This window comes from Haemaphysalis longicornis, unplaced genomic scaffold, assembly GCF_048455015.1.
Source record: "Haemaphysalis longicornis isolate Haplotype H1 unplaced genomic scaffold, Haemaphysalis longicornis Haplotype H1 scaffold_3, whole genome shotgun sequence".
Taxonomy (NCBI): Eukaryota; Metazoa; Arthropoda; class Arachnida; order Ixodida; family Ixodidae; genus Haemaphysalis; species Haemaphysalis longicornis.
In genome coordinates this window covers 177,715,090-177,738,846 of record NW_027526335.1, presented here as the reverse complement: position 1 = coordinate 177,738,846, position 23,757 = coordinate 177,715,090, and the positions used below count along the sequence as shown (strand labels likewise).

Sequence of the window (23,757 nt, the reverse complement as noted above, 5' to 3'; positions counted from 1 at the left end):
TGTGATTCCCTATTCAAATATCTTGCATTAGTACGTACTATATAGCAGTCAACATGGTTAACTTCACCACTTCTCATTAATGGCGACGGAGCGGCTCACACATGTGAAAAAGTTTACTTTGTAGTCAAAAATTGCACTTTCGTCCTTCAAACCACCCCTTTTTTTGTAGGTTGGCCAGGACTGCTCCGACGCCATACGGCGACGCATCTACGGTCAGGACGACAGGCTTGGCCGGATCGAAGTGCGCCAGCACCGGAGCCTTGGTGATGAGCTCCTTGCTGCGCTGGAAGGCCAAGTCCTGTTCCTTCTTCCAGGCCCACTGCTGTCCATCTCGAAGCAGAAGATGGAGCGGCTGTAGATGCAACGACAGGTTCGGCAGGAAGCTCCTGTACAAGTGTACGAGGCCGAGGTAGCTCTGCAGCTCCTTCTTTTTCTGGGGCTTGGGCGCCTTGAGCACAGCCTCAACCTTACCGGGTGCCGGGGCTACGCCTGCCTGGGAAATGACATGGCCCACGTACTCACCGCTGGGGGCCAAGAAAATGCATTTCTCGGACACATCTCCTGACCTCACACTTTCCTTGCGCCTTACTGACCTGAAATGGCAATGTACTCCCCACAACCTAGGAAGCGATCACTTCATTATTCGGTCCACTTTGCGACTGCATTCGGCCTTTACTCCAAAACTGCGGCATACTCACATCCTAAATTGGCCAGCCTTTCGGCTCTCATCTCAAGAACAAGCACCCCCTACCGATGATACTCCGGTTCAGGATTGGCTTAAACACCTACTCGAGATTAAGAAAGCCCACAATTCATCCTTAGACCCCGACATTCCTTCGGAAACTGTTGACACTCACCTTCAGCATCTTTGGGCAGCGTATCGGGCCTTCAGAAACGCTGGTGCCGTAAAAGCACAATCGTGGTCTTCGACTGCGCATTGCTCATCTCATCATCAGTATTGACAACTATGCGGCTGAACTGGCACGTGCGCAATGGGGTCAGTTCTGCGACAGCATGCGTGGCAACCTTAGCATGCGGCGCACCTGGGCCATTCTTCGCCACATGATTGATCCTTCTCATTCGAAATCAACCAGCCGCAATCGTCTTACCACCCTATTCAATAAATTTCCCGGCACAAGCGATCAGCTTCTCGCCCGTCTCAGGGAGCTTTACCTTGCCCAGGGCCCGCAGGAGCCCCTTTCACCATACACCGGCCAGCCCAATGAGACAATGGATCGTCCCATTTCCACAGCTCAAGTTCGCGCAGCCCTTCTTAAAATTCGCCCAAACTCTGCGACAGGAGACGATGGAACAACCAACAAGCTCCTTCAAAATCTAGACGATCAGTCCATAGAGGTCCTAACAAAATATTATAACAGTCACAGGGAGTCTGGGGATCTCCCACCGGAATGGAAGCATGCTAAAGTCTCTTTCATTCCCAAGCCGGGTAAACCGCTCGCTCTTGAACAGGCTAGGCCCATTTCCCTCACATCGTGTGCAGGTAAGGTCGTCGAGGTGATCGTACATGCCCGTTTGACCCAATATCTGGAGAGTAAGCAACAGTACCAGCACACACTGTTCCAATTTCGAACCGGCTTTTCAATCCAAGACGTCTTATTGCAGCTCAAGCATGATCTTCCCCTTGCTCCCCCTACTGCCGACTCGTCAGCCGTTCTAGCGCTAGACCTCCAAAAGCCCTTTGATCGGGTCTCCCACCACGCCATTCTGCGCCATTTGCCTGCTCTGTTTCCTGGAGCCCGCACCTACACCTACGTGCGGGCTTTTCTCGCTAATCGCACGACCGTCATTCAGATTAATGATCTACGCTCCGACGTCATTCCGCTGCCCTCCATAGGCACCCCACAAGGAGCAGTTCTCTCCCCACTGCACTTCAACATCGCTATGATAGAGCTCCCTCCTCTTCTTGCTAATGTGACCTCGCTTTGCCACAGTTTGTATGCCGACGACGTCACGCTGTGGGTTCCAGGCGGCAGTGACGCACACATTGAAACCCCCCTCCATCAGGGGGCAGATTGTGTTGCTGATTATGCTCGTGATGTCGGTTTGACTTGTTCGCCCGAGAAGGCAGAGCTTCTGCTTCTCTTGTCCAACAGTCCGAAACGCGTCCGCGCAGCTCCGAACATTACCATCCGCCTGGATGATCACCCCGTTGCCCGAGTGCCCTGCCTTGAAATCCTAGGCCTCAATATCCAACAGAACCGCGCCAATACCACATTCCTCGCCAACCTAACATCCCAAGTCAATCAGACTATCAACCTGTTCCGCCGCATCACCAGCAGCCACGAAGGGCTCAAAGAGGCAGAGCGATTGCCGCTGATACAGGCTTTTGTAATAAGTCGCATCACTTACTCTCTTCCTTATCTAGCACCGTCCTCTAAGGAACAGGTGGATTGCCTAATTCGAAAAGTGTACAAGACGGCGCTCAGGATTCCGCAGAGCGCTGCCACAGCTCGTGTAGAATCGCTTGGTGTCTACAACACCGCATCTGAGCTCCTCGACGCTCATCTTGAGAGCCAGTACGCCCGCCTTGCAACAACCTCAACAGGTCAATCTCTCCTCCTGCGACTTCAAATCAACTTCCCTTTCGCTACAGAATCCTCTCTTGCCATTCCTAGCACTATCCATGACCTGTTCATCGTTCGGACCATTCCCCGTAACATTCACCCGAAGTACAATCGAGCCCGGAGGGAGCAGCGTGCGCGGGCCCTTATGAAGCGATACCCAGTGCATCCGGCAACCGTTTATATTGACGCGGCTAGCTACAGGCACCATGACACCTACGCGGTCGCAGTCATCAACGCTCCCAACAGTCCCCCTCTTACCACCCTCACCCTTCGCACTTCTTCCCCCACGACTGCGGAAGAGGTGGCCATTGCTCTTGCATTAACACTGCGGCCTTCCTGTGCGATCATAATCTCCGATTCGAAGACGGCCATTTGAAATTTCTCCCGGGGCCGCATTTCTGCCCTGGCACTCAAAATCCTTCTTCGACATCCCCCTGACTCCCCCACCGAGCTGGTATGGACCCAAGCCCACACGGGCGTGGGAGGGAACGAGGCAGCACACAGAGCCGCTCGAGAGCGAGCGGGTCCTAGTCTTGAACCCTTCCATGGAGCCCTGTCAGCTCGAGATCGGCTCCTTTCCTTTCATGATATTACGTCTCATTACCGCCTTTCCCCCGTCTACTTCCCCCTGCACACCCGGCACTCTCTCACACCGAAGAACGCCTATGGCGCTTAGTGCAAACGTACACCCTTCCTTGCCTGTCCCGCCTGCACCACATGTACCCCGGTCTGTACCCTTCACCCCACTGCCCCGCTTGTTAGGTGGTCCAAACCATGGATCGCCTCCTCTGACAATGCCCCCACAACCCATTCCCCCCATATCGAGACGGTGAGCACTGGGCGAGGGCGTTGGGCAGCTCGGATTCGGCTGTGCAAGATGCCATCGTCGCCCGGGCTGCCAAAGTGACCGCGGACCTTCCTCCTTCGGTCACCACCCCTCCCAAGAATTAGCCCTTACGGCAATAAAAGTTGTGTCTCTCTTTCTCTCTCCAGCTTGAGCTTCAGCCCAGCATCCTGCAATCGTGCCAGGACGTTGTGCCGGTTCTGCAGGTGGTCCTCGTCGTCTGTACCGGTCACCAGGATTTCGTCCAAGTACACCGCCACGTGCCTCATGCCCCTGAACAGATTGTCCATCTCCCTCTAGAAAATGGCAGGTCGAACGGTAACCGCGTGTACTGGAAGAGTCCCAGCGTTGTCAATATGGTGACATACTTCCGGGCCGACTCCTCGAGCACCAGCTGCTGGTAAGCATCTCTGAAGTCGAGCTTGGTGACCTTCCGTCCCCCGGACAACGCCGACCATAGATCTTCAATGCGGGGCAGCGGGTACTTTTGGACCGTAGCGACGGGGTTGACGGCGACCTTGAAGTCCCCGCAGACCCCAACACTGCCGTCTTGCTTGAGGACTGGCACGATGGGAGCGGCCCACTCTGAAGACTGGACGGGCACCGGGATGTCGTCTCGTTGCAACTGTTGCAGCTTCTAGGTGACCCTGCCCTGTCCTTCAGGGCGAGCGGCAGTGGGCGTGGCTTGAAAAACCGGGGCCGGGCTCCCTCTGAAACATGAATGCTTGCCGCCGAGCCGGTGAATGTGCCCACGCCGGACTGGAACAGGGCCTTGAACTTGTTCAGGAGGTTCGGTGCGTCTTCCACCACCCGAACTGCTTCCTGGTACTCCGGTAGCTGCACGCCCAACGCTTGGATCCAGTTCCGGCCCAGCAGAGTCGGTGACGACCCCTTGGTCAAGAACAGGGGCAGGGTTGCCTCCCTGTCGTCAAGGCGAACGCTGACCTGGGCTTGACCCTCGACCTGGACAAGGTGTCCGGAGTAGCTGCGCATCATGACACCCGACGCCTCGACAAACACTCCAGGAAAGGTGCGTTTGAAGACTTTTCCGGCCATGACAGGCACACTGGCTGCTGGGTCCAGCTCCACGGAGATGGGTTGCCCCATACTTCGACGGTCAGCATATACGGTGGCACAGACGACTGAAGTATGCCCGTGTGCCACATGTCGAAAATCTGCGGGTCTTCAGCCACGACGTGAAGCCTACCCGTTGCACCCGAAGCTGCTGCCGCACGTCCCCGCCTCCTAGCCTTGCGCCGGCTCCCTTGGCCGTGTGCTTGCGGCGAACACGTGCTTGCCCCCGGCTGCTGTTTCTGTCCATTTGCCATCCCCCCTCGGCACACCCGAGCAATGTGCCCAGTTCTTCCACACTCAAAGCACTCCGCTTCCGCGAACTGGCATTCTGAGAGGGGGAGGGGGAAGGGTCACCACCGCAGCGACTGCACCTGCCACGCTGTCGCCATCTTGTTCACCGCCACTTCCGTAGACGGTGAGCCGGCCGCACGTGCTATTTCGCCCGCGTCCTTGGCCGCAGCATCTATCGCCAGCGCTGCCTTCACGGCGTTGTACAGCGAGGGTGAGGAAGCTCCAGGAGTTAAAAAATTAAGTGTTCCCTAGAAAAAGAAAGCAAAAGCAGTGAAAGCGGGAACAACCTGCACCAGCAAATGCTATCACAGGTTAAAGCCAATAAGAAAAATAAAAAAACGCAGACATGCTCCAAAGGTAAATTGGAGAATAAAGCCAATAGAATTAAAAATAATAATAACAATAAAGGAGGTTCTTGCTTCGGTCTCTAGCCAAACAGCACGCCACAGAACCAATACATTTATTTGACGAATTAAAAAAAACCCGCGATCCCAACACGAGGCCAACCTCCTTTTTGTTATGACACCCCCCCCCCCTACTCCCCCCATCCCCACGTCCCGTCCACTAATTCACCCCCACAACCGCACCGCACCCACCAACCCAGCACATCCAACCCGCCCACCCCATATCCCACATTCCCAGCCTCCCAAAAGTGCCCACCAGAGTCAAGAGTCCCCCCAAATCCACACCCAGTCCCTAGCACACCCCGAAGTCCCCGCCTAACCCACCAGTCCCAACACGAGATCAGAGCAACGGTCAGTAGAATAGTTCGGTACAGCACAAGTGTAAAGTCCCCCACCCCCCAGACAGCTGTTCTTAAAAAGAAAGAAAAACACATGAAAGTTCACATTAATGTCCATGATGAGCAACTAAGCTATCCAATCATAAGTCAGTCCTACAACAGTCCCGGGGCACACAGCACACCAAGTTCCGTAATCTTCAATAGTCTCCATAGCGAGGATTGCCAGGCACCACTGCCGCAAACCGTTGCACCAATTCCGTGGAGGTAGTTGCGGAAGCTGATGGGATTGACGTAGACGCATGGGTCCCAAAACCATTGTGCTGCGGGCGACGTCCAGTCGAGGTTTTGCAATGTTGATCGCAAGCAAGTGCTCTCATTCGAACACCCGGTGTGGAAGTTGTGTCGTTAAGCATGCGAAATTCCATTACAGGTATAAGATCACACGAGAGGAAGATGGAGCCGGGAGACCCCAGCCGGAAGGCAGCACCCAGGAACCGCCAACTTCGCCATCCGGAGCAGCAGGGAAGATCCCTCTCTTCCGTCGACCTGCAAAGTAAAAAAAAGAAGAAAAAAAGCGCGAACCCCGAACCCGCGTCCCAACCCACCCCCATAGCCGCGTTAACCAACGAAACCACCACCCTCGAGGCGAGCGAAGCCCACTCCAGGAGCCCTTGTTTCAGTCCCTTTCACTAGCAGGACTGTGTCGAAGAGACGCAACACAAATGGGGAGACAACACATACTCATACAGAGTGCGGACCGCTAGGTATGCACAAAGGTGGAAAGATGGGCATCTCATGATAAAGTCCGAAAGAGCCCAGACGGCACACTCCCCACAGAAGGAGCTATTCAAGGAACATGTCCCGTACGATGAGTGTCCAATAGCTCCGCGGTTACTCCAACGGATCCGATAAGAACACAAATTCCCAAAGAAAAGCCTGGGACGCACCACGGAGTCCTCATTTTCAGGGCAGTCGCAGTCACGCCTACAAAGCACAGGCAACTAGGTATACGGATGAGGGTGAAACAACCGATGTCTTGTAATGAATCCAAAATGGAGTGGGCAATCCGCACCCAACTATACATACCACACACCCTCAGAGGGAACTGACCACAGAGATCTTGTGTAAGTAACGCTTGGATTCTCAGGCCTCATTCCAACGAACTTTACAAACAGTGTCACACCAGGGAATGCTCATTTTTATTATTTTTTTATCCTAGTTCAGTGGCAGTTGACCGTACAGAGCAGTGACAACTGGGAATGCGCTTCGGGCTTGAACAGCTAAAGTCACGTATTGGACCCGAGAGAGAGCGGGCAATCCCCACCCAGATACCCATTGCAAATACCCTTAAAGGGGACTGACCATTAAGTACATTTGAACTGACGTTTAGATTCCCGGGGCTCATTGCAGGAAATCCGCGGTTCACTACTTAATATTAACCCTCACCGGCATCAGGAGAGCTCCACCCGTTCACGCAGCTAGGAACATTTTGGAAGAGACAGACGTCAACTGAGAACCTGTGCCAGAGACGTGTGCACGCGTTCTTGTGGGGAACACTAGGAACGATTCCACACCCAAACAAAGCAGGAGTGTTGGGTAGCATGCATGCGTTAGGAGACTGTTTCATAGCCCGAACCGGAGCATCCTGACGAATTCCCGTCCCAGTTGCTAAAAATTTCCCCGCATTTCCCCGAGGGGAAGAATGTGAAAGTGCGAATGCACGAGTTGAATTTGCGCGGTTCGGTAATGTTCGCGAAAGAGAGATCACACACACACACACAACTACAAAGAAAGAAAGGTGCATTTATTCACAGACACCTATTTGTGTTGTCGTTGTACTTGATTGCTAGAGCAGATCTCAGCTTTGAAATTTCGTGTCAGTACTCCTTTAAGCGGGTGCATTAGCCCTTCTCACGCCCGATTCCTGGCAAATCCCCCACGTGGGTATGTGCCATGTCAGCGGCCAGGCAGCGCGCGCCCATCTCCCCCCGTTGCCAAGGAAGACGAGGAGATTCCTGGCCAATCCCCCACGTGGGTATGTGCCATGTCAGCGGCCAGGCAGCGCGCGCCCATCTCCCCCCCGTTGCCAAGGAAGACGAGGAGCGCGCGCACCCGCAGCTGTTGCTATGTGGACGGACGGCGGTCGCCGGAATTCAGGGTCGCTTATAAAGTGCATTCGCACTTAAAACAAATCAACTCAAAACCCTGAAAACAAAAAGACAGATGATAGGAATAATAGCAATATCAAAAGAAAGAAAAAGAGCCAGAGAACAAGAGGTGAAATAATGAAGCCTTTCAGTCCCGCCTGAATTGGCACAGAGCATCGTGCGCCAGAAACCCTCAGTGAAACCAAATTCACAACCGTGGCACACAACCCCCCCAGCACCCTCCACCCCGCCGCCGCCCGCGTAGTACCCCCTCCTGCCCAAGAGAAGGCATATTGTAAATGCCAGCATCGCCCATCCCGATCGTACGTGCAGGAGCAAGTGTCACCCTGAGGGTAAACTTTCGAGGCAGGCACAGCTCCTCACAGGCCTACGGCCCACTGCCACGTACCGGGGGGGTAGCTCTAAGGGAATGTGCGAACACAGCAGCTGCTCAGGAAAGCGGAGCGGCGGGCCCAGCAGGCAAACTACACTCAAAACCGTGCGTACGAACCACCATCCGGATGGAATGGGGTGGGCAGCCTAGCTCCCTTTAATGGGATGAACCCAAAGCGTCACGCAGGTTAAAATGGGCCTGTGCGTCCCCCTATGCCGCCGGCAGAGGCACCACGTACCAGCCGCTACTAATCTGTAGCCGGCATGCAAAACTTTGTGTTGCACCATGGCGCGTAGGGTCTCAATGGCTTCGCGACGGCGGAGGAGCATCGGGTATATCCTGGGAAGGAGCTCACGGCCAGCTAATTCAATCAGCTGGTTGCGAAACGACGTCGTTCCGGCGCAAGACGACATGAAGTGATCGATGGACAAACAAGGGGCCCCACAAAAACAAGTTGGCGAAGGCAAAAGGAAGAGGGAATGTAAATAAAAAGGGTACCTCCCGCGACCTGTAATTAGAAAAATTACTTGCTTCGGGGGCGGGAAATCGTGAGGCGGCTCCAGAACATTCGGCAACCATTTAAATAGCTCAGTGTCATGGTTACGCTCCACCCAGGTTGACTGCCACATCTTTCTACTGTTAGCGGCAAACGAAGACTTCACCGCTCGTTTTGACAGCAACACGATTCTCGCCTCCCCCACCGTACTTGCAGGCACCGCCAAGTGGTCAGCCAATTCGTTGCCTAGTAAACCTGAGTGCTCTTTAATATGATAAAACGAAATCGACAAACGGGTGGATAATCGTTCTATTAAATTTCGGATGTTATCGATTTCGGTGCTGCGTGAACGGATGGAGCCAAGAGCCAAAAGCAAGTAGAGACAATCGGTATAAATAAAATCCGGGAGCTCAGGTTGGAGAACGAGCAAGTACAGCAACACCCCAGAAAATGCCACAACCTCCGCGGCATACGCACTGCAGGGTGGGGTCAATTTAAAGCGTTTGGCAACCACTAGGCTGCCGGTATGAGGCAGAGCCACAAAAGCGGCTCCCGATGCCCGTTCCGTGTAAGAACCATCTGATACACGTGTATACCCGGTTCTCTGCTCATTTGTATGGCTAGTTCGTGCGTGAGACGATGAAACCTGCAAGGCTTCCTCTTGGCAGGATGAGTGGACCAGTCGTTGTACTGCGGTTGTACGTCAGCTGCTTTCAAGTCCAGTTTGCCGTATTTAACGTGCTTCTTCAGTTGAAAAAGGGTAAACAGATGGCCGAGAGCTGTGAGTCTTCAACGAATGGGGAGTGTTCCCGTCAGCGCATCCACTACCTCCGACCTGACGGTTCTACGTGCACCTGTAACTGCCAATAACGGAATTCGCTGAACGGATTTTAACTTTGCTTGCAGATATCCAGGAAGGTTGTCCGGCCACCACACCGGAGAGGCGTACGTTATAATGGGCAAAACCAATTTGGTATAGAGTTGTTGGTACTTTTTTAAGGGTAGCCTGCAGTGCATGTGTAAGAACCCTTGTAGTTTTTTAGTTCGAATTTCGATTTTAGTTTTAATGTACATGATATTGGCCGTACTAGTAAACCAGGGGTCTAAAATGACCCCCAGAATCTTCATTTCTTTTACTCTTTGTAAACTGGTTTCCTCGAGACGGATTGTAGGCAGCCTTCGTGCCATGCTCACCCTCCGGTTGGGAAACATGTAAGAACATTTCTGGGGATTTAATTTAACTTTGACTGAATCGCCCAAGTGTTGACTGTTTGTAAAATATGATTGGCGAGCCTTTCCAGATCTCGGCGTTGGTTGGCCGAAACGATTAGGATTATGTCATCCGCGTACGCTTGGATGTGCACATTCTCTGCAAAAGGCAGGTCTAAGAGTCCATGAATTACAATGTTCCACAGCAATGGACTGAGCGGCGAGCCCTGAGGACTTCCTAATGATGCGTCAGAGGCAACCTCCTCCTCTCTTGAGCGGTAGACAACCTGTCTATCTGTTAGGAAAGATTGTAGGAGGAGGTATAAATTTTTGGGACATGCATGCCTACGAAGAAAATTTAAAACCACCGGATGCCAAACTAAATCGAAAGCTCCTTGAAAGTCCAGAGAAATTAAAACTGAATGAAGCATATCTTGACGCCGAGACTGAAGGGTAGTTTTAAGGTTATAAATAGCCAATGTTGTGTTTTTATTAAGTTTTTGCTGACTACGAAAAAATACAAACGGGAGAAAAGCAACCGCTGTAGAATTTTTCCAAAGACAGAAAGCATGCATATCGGCCTGTAGGATGAGGCTCTGTCAGGGGGACGACCCGGTTTGGGTAAGAAAATCACCCGACCCTTTCTCCAAACGCGAGCGAAATACCCTAACCGGAGTGCGGTGTTAAAAATAATTATGTAAAAGGAAGGGTGCAGCTTAAAAAAGGACTGCACCATCAGCGGGGTCAGGTCATCCAATCGGGTAGCTGACCGCAGCTTAGTTGACTGCACCATTCCCTGGACCTCAAACTCTGCAAACGGTACGTCATCAGGAGTTTCGGGGTAGGGCTGGGCCGCCACCTCCCGCTCCCGTGCGTGGTCCACATTGTCCGTCTGAGGTGAATCCTTTCTAATCTGGGCATCCAGAAGAACGCGGGTGGAATGCGCCTGAGACACGGTCTGGGTTCCGTCAGGACACAGCAATGGAGGCAAACACACGGGCGGACGGAATTTCTTAAAGGCCAATTTAAAAGGGTCTCCGAATAAACATTTTTTGGTTTGTTGGTTGCTCAGTTTTCGTAGGGTCACCTCCTTTGCTTGCGCAATCCTTAACCTGAATTTCCTGAGTGCCGAGTAGTAAGTATCACGCCGGACGAGGCGTTCGCTCGGGTCCCGGGTTCGCTGGAACCTGCGGCGAAGGCCTCGCACAAAGGTACGTTCGCTAGCTATCTCATCAGGCCACCAGATCTTGGAATTCGAAGAGAAGCGGACATTCTGCATGTTAGCCGCGCGAAGCTGGTTGAACACGTCGTAGAAATGGTCAAGGACCAGATCCAAGGTGTTAGGGTCCTGAATTGCACAATTGGACACTTGATCGAACCAGCGCTCCCGTTCCAGCGAAGCCAGTACCCGCACCTGGCCGGCGCAGGTTAACCACCTCCGCTGTGGGAGATCCCGACTCCGCACCCGAAACATGATATACTTATGATCACACAATGTTGTGGTGCCAGCCACCTTCCATTCTACGGCGAAAGCACTTAATGACCGGGACACTACTGTTAGGTCTATCCATGCTTGAGCGTAATCAGTGTCAAAAGTGGGCGGGCTACAGGGGTCATTCATTACCTGCAATGAGTGCGCAGCCAAAAACTGAATTACCTCTGCCCTGCGAGCGTCCGTTTGCGACCCTCCCCACAGAGGACTTTTGGCATTAAAGTCCCCGGGAATTATAACGTGCTTTGCGGAGGCAGCGATGAGCACCTGGGTTACCGAATCTAAAATTTCGGAAATGGGAATTGAAGGGGCTGCGTATACATCAACAAGTAAAAACGAAAAACAGCTTGCAGAAAATCACACAGCAACTACATACTGGGATATCAGTACCGGGAAAGGATGAAATAAGATTTTGGGACAATACCATTGGGATCTGAGGGTTGTGCAAATTGAATGATGGAATTTGGCAACCCAGGTAGCCGTCCTGAGCGGGCATACGGATCTCCAATGATTGCGAGGTTAATAGAATTAGCTTCAATATAACCAATTAAATGGGAGGTTGCCGCACGAGTATGGTCTAAATTTGCCTGGAGAAATTTCAGTGCTTCCATAGTTAAAGTTTATAAATAGAGAAAAGTAAAGCGAAGGCGGCGAGACGAAGGCGAACCGAAAAAAAGTGAGAGAGAGAGACAGCCAGAGAGAGAGAGAGAGGAAGAGAAGAAAGAAAGAACTATGAAGCGATCTGCTGTCCTTGTATTCCGTCGCCGTCTTGTATTCCGTCGCCGTCGCCGTCCTTGTATTCCGTCTATCCACGCAGAGACCGACGTGCACGAGCTGGCAGCGAAGTAGTGATTCGAGGGACGGTTCCATTTGCGGCACTCATTGCAGGTATAGCTCGCATGCTCCGCCAGTGTACAAGCCGCAGTAGAATGATCCTCCGCACAGTTGTTACAAATTAGGCGAGGGGCGGAACACCTCATCGTCGCGTGACCAAGGGCAGAACACTTAAAACAAGTGGGCACAGAGGTTCTGTGTGAGTTCACAGGAAGTCCAGCCAATATGAAGTTTCCGCTTTTGTTTAATGGCTAGAAACAGCCGGAGAAACTTCCACCACGTGCACCTTTGTTCCGAAACGTTCCGTATAAACAGTGCGCTGACGAAACTCATCCGGAGAAATGGAGAGATCATTTTGAGCGTTAATCTGGTTCAGCAACATTGCCGGGCCAATGGCAGGGTCAACTACGGAAATTTTAAGCTGAGGCTGACGGCGAAGATGTTTTTGGGTATCAAGGGCGGTTCGCATCACTGGTGTTGCTGCGATAGCTTGTTCAAGGTTGTCGATGTACTGTCTCACCTGTGAGGTCACCGTGAGGCCAGTCCGAGATCGGCGAAAAGTTACTGGGCCAACTCCGATGTCTACGGGGTTAAATGTAGACTTCAGCAGGGTAGCAATGTCTCGCTGGCGTCGCTGATGGGGCCTTGAGCTTGATGCGCAACGCGTACTCGAGACGACCACCGCTCCCCGCAGACCTGGAAGGTGAGGGAAGAGAATGCCCCGGCCCACCCGACGTCGGGGCAGGCGGACGCCGAACCACATCCGCAAACAGCATGGGCCGAGCACCAGCACCCCCATCCGATCCCGTGGAGCAGCATCTGCGCATATCATCCAGCTCCCTGCGCAACTCCGTAATTTGGCCTTACGCCGCTGCTTTCCCTGTAGAGAGGTGATGATGATGGTTAGAGTTTTTTGGCGCAAGGCCAGCTAGGGCAAAGAGCGCCAAACAAAAGTATCTAAAATAAAATAGTGGCTACTAAAGCCAAAACAACAATAAAATCAATTAACGGCAATGGTGATGGCTGGTGTATAGGGCCAGATTTGATTATGCGTGATAGGAAATGAGGTTTAAAAAATTCACATCTGACAAGTACTCAAACACACGTTTAACGGAAAACATGGCATCGTCACCTAGAAACAGAGATGGATGTAGGGGAATATGTTGTCTGTAGAGTTCTCTGAAGTGTTTGTGTCGTGTTGTGTGAAGTGTCTTGCATGCGATTAGTATGTGCACTACGGATAGGGCCTCTCCGCACCTGCCGCACTGGGGTATAGAAGATCCCGTCAGCAGATACGAGTGCGTCGCATGGGTGTGCCCTATCCGCAGCCTGGCCAAGGCGACTTCCGTGTGTATGTTGTGTGAGTCAGATGTTTACCGTCCCAAGTGTGGCTTTATTACATGTAGTTTGTTGTCTGTCTGTTCATCCCAGTGTGTTTGCCATGTCCTGCGCAGGTGATGTCTTATGTGTGGCTTGAGGTCTGTGTAGGGTATCGTTGTAATGTCTTCAGTGTTCTTGAGTGCAGCAGCAGCGGCCCTCTCGTCTGCCAACTCGTTCCCAGCGATCCCTGCGTGTCCTGGGACCCAGCAGAGGAGCAGCTGATGCTTCTGTGCATACACAGACATGATAGTGTTAAATACAAGATTAACTATGTGGTTTTTGGGGGGTGTATGCGATGACAGTGCGCAAACAACACTCAAGGAATCTGTGTAAATGATAGACTTCGGAATTTGATTTTCAAGTATGTGTCGTACAATCAGCAAAATCCCATACGCTTCTGCTGAAAAAAATGTTGTGTGGACGCTCATGGTTCTGGCTGCACTGAAATTCGGACCATGAGCAGCGCAGGAGACCATAGTCGAGGTTTTGATGATGGTTAGTGTTTAATGGCGCAAGGCCAACGAGGGCAAAGAGCGCCAGAGAAGACGTTATTTAATGGAGAAGTGATTACCATACAAAGGTAGGTATAAAAAAGAAGACAAAAAAAAGTGTAAACCGAACATAGTAAAATCAATTAAAGAAAATGGTGATGGCTGGTGTATAGGGCCAGATTTGATTATGCGTGATAGGAAATGAGGTTTAAAAACTTGACGTCTAACAAATACTCAAACACACGTTTAACGGAAAACATGGCATCGTCACCCAGAAACAGAGATGGATGTAGGGGAATATGTTGTCTGTAGAGTTCTCTGAAGTGTTTGTGTCGTGTTGTGTGAAGTGTCTTGCATGCGATTAGTATGTGCACTACGGATAGGGCCTCTCCGCACCTGCCGCACTGGGGTCTAGAAGATCCCGTCAGCAGATGCGAGTGCGTCGCATGGGTGTGCCCTATCCGCAACCTTGCCAAGGCGACTTCTGTGTGTCTGTTGTGCGAGTCAGTTGTGTACCGTCCCAAGTGTGGCTTTATTACGTGTAGTTTGTTGTCTGTCTGTTCGTCCCAGTGTGTTTGCCACGTTCTGCGCAGGTGTTGCTTTATGTGAGGCTTGAGGTCTGTATATGGTACGCTTGTTATGTCGACAGTGTTCCTGAGTGCAGCAGCACCGGCCCTCTCGTCCGCCAACTCGTTCCCAGCGATCCCAGCGTGTCCTGGGACCCAGCAGAGGATCAGCCGATGCTTCTCCGCATACACAGACATTATAGTGTTGAATACAAGATTAATTATGTGGTTTTTGGGGGGTTTATGCGATGATAATGCGCGAACAACACTCAAAGAATCTGTGTAGATGATAGAATTGGGAATTTGATTTTCAAGGATATGTCGTACAATCAGTAAAATTCCGTACGCCTCTGCTGAAAAAATTGTTGTGTGCACGCTCATGGTTCTGGCTGCACTGAAATTTGGACCATGAGCAGCGCACGACACCATAGTGGAGGTTTTAGAAGCGTCACTGTAGAATTCAGCACGTGGGTATTTGAACTGCAAAGAAAGAAAGTGCTGAAGTATTGCAGCTCGCGGTACCCGATTTTTGTCAAGCTTTATAAAAGAAAGGTCACAGGACACAGGGCGAACTTGCCAAGGCGGTAAAATGTTTAAAGAGGATGACCTGTACACGTCTAAAAACGAAGCACTCAGATCCGAGGCTCGCTCTCTCGCTCGAAGTGAAAAAGGCGGAGTAACGGACGGGCGATTTACAAACAGCACAGATGTGGATGTATCGTTAAGGACAGGATAAAAAGGGTGGTTATTCTGAGATGAAATTTTAAAAGCATAAAGTAAGTCCATGTACGTTCGCTGGTTCTCAAGGCTCCACTTATTACATTCAACATATAGACTCTGGACAGGGCTAGTGCGAAAAGCACCCGACGCAAGCCGTAGCCCCAAGTGTAGTACAGGGTCAAGCATTCGCAATGCTGTTTTACTCGCCGACCCATATACCACACTTCCATAGTCCAAACGAGACCCAACCAAAGCAGTATAGAGCCGCAGTAGGAGTTCTTTGTCAGAACCATACGAATGGTGGGAGAGAACCTTCAGGATATTCATTGTTTTAAGACATTTTTGTTTTAGTTGTTTCATATGAGGGATAAAGGAAAGTTTTTCATCAAGAATTATACCAAGGAACTTGTGTTCTTTTTTGACCGGAATCGAGACACCATTCAGTTTGATGTCTGGATCTGGCCTGATCCCACGCCTTTTGGAAAACACAACACAAGAGCTCTTGACTGGGTTCAGCTTAAAACCGTTCTGATCTGCCCAGCCTGCTAGTTTGTTGACACCAAGCTAGACTTGGCGTTCGCAGATTGACATATTGCATGATTTAAAAGATATTTGCACATCATCTACATATATTGTACAGGAAATGGTTCGTGGCAACGCCTTTCGAAGTGAGTTCATCTTGACAATGAACAATGTGCAGCTCAAAACACCGCCTTGAGGCACGCCGTTTTCCTGCAGGAAAACATTTGAAAGGGCAGTGCCAACTCTCACACGAAATGTCCGCTCCGCCAGGTAGCTATGAAGTGTATTAAACATATTTCCCGAGATACCGAAGGCTTTTAGGTCGCAAAGTATCCCGTATCGCCAAGCGGTATCGTAGGCTTTCTCGAGATCAAAAAACACCGTAGCACAAAACTGCTTATGGACAAATGCATCCTTGATATACGACTCAAGGGCGACGAGTTGGTCGTTTGTGGATCGCCCCACCCTGAAGCCGGCCTGGCAGCTCTCGAGAAGACCATTGAACTCTAAGAAGTACACAAGTCTCCTGTTGATCATCTTCTCGAGAAGCTTGCCCAGGCAGCTTGTGAGGGCGATGGGTCGATAACTGATGGGAGAAGAAGGGTCCTTACCCTCCTTCAGGAACGCCACTACAATAGCCTCCCTCCAAGATTTTGGGATGTGCCCCGAAAGCCATATGTTGTTGTATAGGTGTAGGAGTGTTTCAAGAGTGTCCGGGTGTAGGTGTTGTATCATGGTGTATGTAATCTTATCTGCGCCGGGAGCTGAAGGTTTACACGTGCTCAGTGCAGCCCTCAACTCATAGAGTGTAAATTCAGAATTGTAACCAGATTTTGACCTGTTATTGCAATGTAGGGACTTCTTTTCACATGTATTTTTATGTTTCAGGAAAGTGTTTGTGTAGTGTGCAGAGCTGGAAACGTGTTGGAAGTGTTGTGCAAGAGTGTTAGCCTGGTCTTCGAGTGTGTCCCCTGTTGTACTGACCAGGGGCAGGCTATGTCTATGTTGTCCTTTAAGTTTGCGTATTCTTGTCCATACCTTATGTGCATCTGTGTATGAGTTAATGGATGTAAGGAAGGTGCGCCAACTCTCTCGTTTTGCCTCACGGCGCACACGTTTTCCGAACGCCTTGGCCCGTTTGAACAAAATGAGGTTACCCGACGTGGGGTACCGACGAAGGATACCCCACGCCTTGTTCTGGGCCTCTCGCGCCCGCCTACAGTCCTCATTCCACCACGGCCTCCGCTGGTTGCGCGGGGCTCCAGAGGCGTGGGGAATGGACCTTTCGGCGGCGTCGAGGATGTGCGCCGTGAGGAGTTGGGTAGCTTCTTCAACGTGTAGGTGTCCTATGGATGAGTGGTGTAGTTTGGATGTCTGTGTAAATGTATTCCAGTTAGCTCGTGCTTCATTGAACCTATTATGGGAAGATGGACTGCTTGGGCCTTTACCTATGTATGTGAGTGAGGTGGGGAAGTGGTCACTGCCAAATGGGTCAGTTCCCACTCCCCACTCGACAAGAGGAAAGAGAACTGCGGAGCCAATAGCCAAGTCAAGACATGAGTATGTGTTGTGACCTATGTTATGGTATGTAGGCTGTTTATTGTTGAAAAGGCATGCTCCAGAAGATGTAAGGAATTTTTCTATCAGGCGACCTCGGGCATCCGTTCTGGAAGAGCCCCAAAGAGAGTTGTGAGCATTAAGGTCGCCTGTAAGGATGTATGGTTCGGGCAGCTGGTCAACCAGCGCCTCGAAGTCGGAGCTCGTAAGTGAAACATCAGGAGGAATGTATATGGAGCATACCGTTATCAACCTATTAAATATTATTAAGCGTATTGCTACAGCCTCAAGGATAGTGTTCAAGGTGACAGGGTGGCATGCTAAGGATTTCCGGACGATTATGGCCACACCGCCAGAAGAGTGTGTGCAGCCATCCCTGTCTTTCCTGTATACCCGGTAACTATTCAAGAAATTTGTGTGTTTAGAATTCAAATGTGTTTCCTGAACACACATTACACTTGGCTGATTGGTATGCAGAATCTCATACACGTCATCAAGATTATTCAGAAGGCCTCTGCAGTTCCATTGAACAATAATTTCTCTTCCCATTATTTAGTGTGAGAGCTACTGGAGTGTGTATGTTTATGTGTCGTCTTTCGGGGCTGTGACTCTTGGATTGGGCTTTTTGGGCGGCCTATCTGAAGGCTTGGACGTCGGGGGCCGCTCCTTGCGCTGCGTTGCAGGCAAGAACGGCACGACGTCCATCTCGTCGTCCGATGTCCTGGGTGTGCCCGTCGAACCGGGCCCCCCGGACTTGGCCCCCCTTGGGGGGCCCTTCGTTTGAGCCGCCACCGCCGGTGGCGGTGGTGTCGGAGGCACCAGAAGTGGCACGGGCGGTGCGGTGGCGGTGGGAGCCGGTGCGGGGCTCGTGGTGTCCATGGCACACTCCAACGCACTGGACGATGGGGAGGCACGGACGGGAGCGGCACCGGTCCCGACGGAAGAGGTTGCCACCACAACCGCTGCTGCCTCAGCAAGCGGCGTGGTGGCGGGTTGGGCGGCCAGAGGCAACCCAGGGGGGGGCGGGGGCGGGACCAAGTCCGACTCGCGGTACTGGGTCCCCGCCGAAACCAGATGCCGCTCCGCCCCCCGGCGAGCCGCGTCGGCGTACCTCCCCAGGGGGAAAGAGGCGAACCTCTTCCGCGCCTCTGGGAAGGTGATGTTTTCTGTCACTTTTAGATGGATTATTTTCTTTTCCACTTGGAATTTCTCACACTTCCTGGAGTAGGCCGCATGAGGGCCCCTGCAGTTTGCACATGTGAGGTTGTCAGAATTGCAATTGTCAGTGGGGTGGTCCTGCGCTGCACATTTCGCACAGGTAGTTTTGCCGCGGCAAGAGGTTGTGCTGTGCCCGAACCGCTGGCACTTAAAGCAGCGGCGCGGGTTCGGTATGTACGGTCGAATAGAGCATCGGATGTAGCCTGCATTTATATATTGCGGAAGTGTCGAACGGTCGAAGGTCAGGATAATGTGTTTGGTTGGGATTATCTTATCGTCCCTGCGCATCGTGATGCGCCGCACAGCTGTGACGCCCTGGTCCTTTAAACCTTCAAGAAGGTCGGAATCTGTTTCTGAAAGGAGATCCGACTCTGAAATCACACCCTGGGAACTGTTCAGGCTCCGGTGGGGCGTGATCTTGATGTCCAGATCATGGATGCGAGTTTGGGCAAGAAGTGTGCGGGATTGTTTTTCATTGTTGAGTTCGACAAGGATTTCTCCTGTCCTGAGCTTTTTGGCTTCATACTTTTCACCTAATGTGCTTTGCAGAAATTTCGAGACAAGGAATACCGACAGTGAAGCGACGGGTCTCGTTGGGTCAGCTGACTCGATCACAAGAAAACGAGAATAGTTATTCATGTTTGTTGAAAGGACAGTTGTTGACAGAGGTGGGAATGAAACTTCGGTGCGGCCCCTTTTCGGGGGCCGATCACGTCTGGGGGGGGGTTTAGAAAATGCCATATATCATAGTATAGAAGCAGGGAGACGGGGGTACTTTCTTCCACAACCTTACCCTGATAGCTGAGGAGGTCCCGGAGCTCCCTGCCTGGTAAACAGACAGGGAGCCCATCCGCCGGAGCTTGACCTGGGCTCCGACGGCCACCGTTAGAGGTTTCTACCCTTCACCTTAAAAAACACATCACCACGGTTGGATCCAGCTTATGTTTGGGGGCTCGGGGTCCGCGGTATCGCCAGTACCGTCACCAAGATTGCTCAAGGTGCCCCGTGCGGGGTAGTCGAGGTGTTAGAAGCGTCACTGTAAAATTCTGCACGTGGGTATTTAAGCTGCAGAGACAGAAAGTGCTGCAGTACTGCAGCTCGAGGTACCCGATTTTTGTCACGTTTCATAAAAGAAAGGTCGGAGGTAAAATGTCTGAAGAGGACGATCTGTACACATCTAAAAACGAAGCGCTCAGATCCGAGGCTCGCTCTCTCACTCTAAGTGAAAAGGGCAGAGGAACGGATGGGCGATTTACAAAAAGCACAGATGCGGATGTGCCGTTAAAGACAGGATAAAAAGGATGGTTATTCAGCGATGAAATTTTAAAAGCATAAAGTAAGTCCATGTACGTCCGTTGGTTCTCAAGGCTCCACTTATTACACTCGGCATACATACTCTCGACAGGGCTAGTGCGAAAAGCACCCGACGCAAGCCGCAGCCCCTAGTGTAGCACTGGGTCAAGCATTCGCAACGCTGTTTTAGTCACCGACCCATATACCACACTGCCATAGTCTAAACGAGACCCACCCAAAGCAGTATAGAGCCGTAGTAGGAGTTCTTTGACGGAACCATACGATTGATGGGAGAGAACCTTAAGTATATTCATTGTTTTCAGACATTTATGTTTAAGTTTCTTGACGTGTGGAATGAATGTGAGTTTCTGGTCAAACACAACACCTAAGAACTTGTGCTCCTTCTTCACAGGAAGCGACACGCCATTCAGAGTTATGTCTGGGTCCGGATGGACCCCGCGCTTCCTGGAGAACACAACGCAGGAGCTTTTTGCAGGATTCAATTTAAACCCATTCTTGTCTGCCCAGCCGGCAAGCTTCTTGACACCAAGCTGGACTTGACGTTCGCATATTGACATATTACATGATTTAAAAGATATTTGCACGTCGTCTACATCCATAGAATAAGAGATTGTTGGTGGCAGTGCCTTTCCAAGAGAGTTCATCTTTACGATAAAGAGAGTGCAACTCAACACGCCACCTTGCGGCACACCATTTTCTTGGACGTGAACCTTTGAAAGTGCACAACCAACTCTTACTCTGAACGTTCTCTCCGACAAATAACTAACAAGGGTGTTCAACATATTACCCGAAACACCGAATGACCTGAGGTCACTAGGGATCCCATAACGCCAAGCGGTGTCGTAGGCCTTCTCGAGCTCGAAAAAGACAGTTAAGCAGTACTGCTTATGCACGAAGGCATCCTTGATGTATGAGTCAAGTGCAACCAGTTGATCGTTTGTCGATCGCCCCACCCTAAAGCCTGCCTGGCAGCTCTCGAGAAGACCATTGTACTCGAGGAAGTACACGAGCCTGCGATTGATCATCTTCTCGAAGAGCCTGCACAGGCAGCTCGTCAGGGCTATTAGACGGTAACTTGAGGGGGACGACGGGTCCTTTCCCTCCTTCAAGAGAGCCACTACAATGGTCTCCCTCCAAGAGTGTGGAATGTGCCCCGAAAGCCATATTTTATTATATAGATGTAGAAGTGCTTCAAGTGTGTCTGCGTGTAGGCGTATCATTGTGTATGTAATGTTGTCTGGGCCTGGAGCTGAGGGTTTACACGTGCTCAGAGCAGCCCTCAGCTCATGTAGTGAAAACAGGGAGTTGTAAGAAGTCTGTGATTTGTTGTTGTCGCGTAGAGACTTCTTTTCACAAGAGGCTTTATGTTTCAAGAAAGCGTTCGTGTAGTGTGCTGAACTCGACACGTGTTGGAAGTGTTGTGCGAGTGTGTCAGCCTGGTCTTCCAGTGTGTGCCAGTTTGCGTATACGTGTCCATACTTTCCGTGTGTCTGTGTAGGAGTTTATTGATGTTATGAATGTACGACAACTCTCTCGTTTTGCCTCACGGCGCACACGTTTTCCTAACGCCTTGGCCCGTTTGAACAAGAGGAGGTTTCCCGACGTGGGGTACCGACGAAGGATACCCCACGCCTTGTTCTGGGCCTCTCGCGCCCGCCTACAGTCCTCATTCCACCACGGCCTCCGCTGGTTGCGCGGGGCACCAGAGGCGTGGGGAATGGACTTTTCGGCGGCGTCGAGGATGTGCGCCGTGAGGAGTTGGGTAGCTTCTTCGACGTGTAGGTGTCCTATGGATGTGTGGTGTAGTTTGGATGTCTCTGTAAATGTATTCCAGTTAGCTCGTGCTTCATTGAACCTATTATTGGAAGATGGACTGCATGGGCCTTTACCTATGTATGTGAGTGAGGTGGGGAAGTGGTCACTACCGTATGGGTCAGTGCCCACACCCCACTCGAGGAGAGGAAAGAGAACTGCGGAGCCAATCGCCAAGTCAAGACATGAGTATGTGTTGTGTCCTGTAGGCTGTTTATTGTTGAAAAGGCATGCTCCAAAGGATGTAAGAAACCTCTCTATCAGACGACCCCTGGCATCCGTACGAGAAGAGCCCCAAAGAGAATTGTGAGCATTACGGTCGCCTGTTGGAATGTACGGTTCGGGCAGCTGGTCAACCAGCGCCTCGACGTCAGAGCTCGAAAGTGTAACATCAGGAGGAATGTATATGGAGCATACCGTTATCAACCTATTAAATATTATTAAGCGTATTGCTACAGCCTCAAGGATAGTGTTTAAAGTGACAGGGTGGCATGCTAAGGATTTCCGGACGATTATGGCCACACCGCCAGAAGAGTGTGTGCAGCCATCCCTGTCCTTCCTGAAGACCATGTAACTATTCAAGAAATTTGTGTGCTTGGAATTCAAATGTGTTTCCTGAACACACATTACACTTGCCTGATTAGCATGCAGTATTTCGTATACATCGTCAAGATTTTTAAGAAGGCCTCTACAGTTCCATTGAATTATGTTTTCTCTTCCCATTATTTAGTGTGAGAGCTACTGGAGTGTGTGTGCTTGTTTATGTGTCGTCTTTCGGGGCTGTGACTCTCGCCTTTTTTGGCTTGTCGGGAGGCTTTGGCGTCGGGACGCGTTCCTTGCGCTGCGTTGCAGGCAGGAACGGCCCGACATCCATCTCGTCGTCGGATGTCCGAGGGGTGCCCGACGGACCGGGCCCCCCGGACTTGGCCCTCCTTCGAGGGCCCTTCGTTTGACCCGCCACCGCCGCAGGTATCGGAGGCACCAGAAGTTGCACGGGCAGTGCGGTGGCGGTGGGAGCCGTTGCGGGGCCCGTGGTGTCCATTGCACCCTCCAACGCACTGGACGATGGGGAGGCAGGGACGGGAGCGGCACCGGTACCGACGGAAGAGGTTGCCGCCACAACCGCTGCTGGCTCAGCGAGCGGTGCGGAGGCGGGTTGGGCTGCCAGAGGCAACCCAGGGGGGGGGGGCGGAGGCGGGACCAAGTCCGACTCACGTTACTGGGTCCCCGCCGAAACCAGACGCCGCTCCGCCCCCCGGCGAGCTGCGTCGGCGTACCTCCCCAGGGGGAAAGAGGCGAACCTCTTTCGCGCCTCTGGGTAGGTGATGTTCTCTGTGACCTTTACATTTATGATTTGTTTTTCCTGCTTAAATTTCTCGCAAGTGCGGGACCACGCTGCGTGGGGCTCCTGGCAGTTAGCACACGTGAAACTCTGGGTGTTACAGTTTTCGGATGGGTGGTCATGTTGGCCGCATTTTGCACAGGTTAGGCGGCCGCGGCAGGAGTTTGTGCCATGCCCGAACCGTTGGCACTTGAAGCAGCGCCGTGGATTCGGGATGTATGGGCGGACAGAACAATGTATGTAACCGGCATTTATGGATTCTGGAAGGGTGGATCGATCGAAGATCAAGATAACGTGTCTAGTTGCTACCTGTTTCTCATCGCGGGGTATTGATATGCGCTTTACAGCCGTGACGCCCTGATCCCTTAAGCCTTCCAAAAGGTCGGCCTCGGTCTCGGACATGACATCTGCCTCAGAGATCACACCTTGACAACTGTTGAGGCTGCGGTGGGGTGTGACCCTGATCTCCAGATCTGCCATGCGGGTTTGTTTCAGGAGGATTGTGGATTGCTGCTGAGTTTTTACTTCAACTAGCACTTCACCAGTTCTCAGCTTTTTGGCGTCATATGTTTTGCCGATGATACCTTCAAGGTATTTAGAAACAAGAAATACAGATTGAGAGGAAACCGGCTTCGATTTGCCCACAGATTCGATGATCAAAAAACGAGGGTAGTTATCTGGCTTTGGGAGCGAGATAGAAGGCAAAGGAGAAAAAGATACTTCGGTG

At 51.6% G+C, this 23,757-nt stretch overlaps 1 protein-coding gene across 1 annotated transcript; it reads right to left on the bottom strand.

Annotated features, from left to right (window-relative positions):
• Positions 1-483: 483 nt before the first annotated feature.
• Positions 484-4,536, bottom strand: LOC144175558 (uncharacterized). The gene is made up of 3 exons (XM_077704626.1): positions 4,014-4,536; positions 3,798-3,891; positions 484-493 (listed from the first exon to the last, which is right to left on the bottom strand). Exons 1-3 carry the CDS (start codon positions 4,534-4,536, stop codon positions 484-486), a joined length of 627 nt encoding a protein of 208 aa, XP_077560752.1.
• Between the last annotated feature and the right edge of the window lie 19,221 nt (positions 4,537-23,757).

Bases quoted from the DNA above. Each gene is read 5' to 3' on its own strand.
- LOC144175558 (XM_077704626.1), bottom strand. From the start codon at position 4,536: ATGGGGCAACCCATCTCCGTGGAGCTGGACCCAGCAGCCAGTGTGCCT. The intron at 3,892-4,013 runs GTGGGCCGCTCC...CCCGCATTGAAG, and splicing joins GTGCCCGTCCAGTCTTCAGA to ATCTATGGTCGGCGTTGTCC.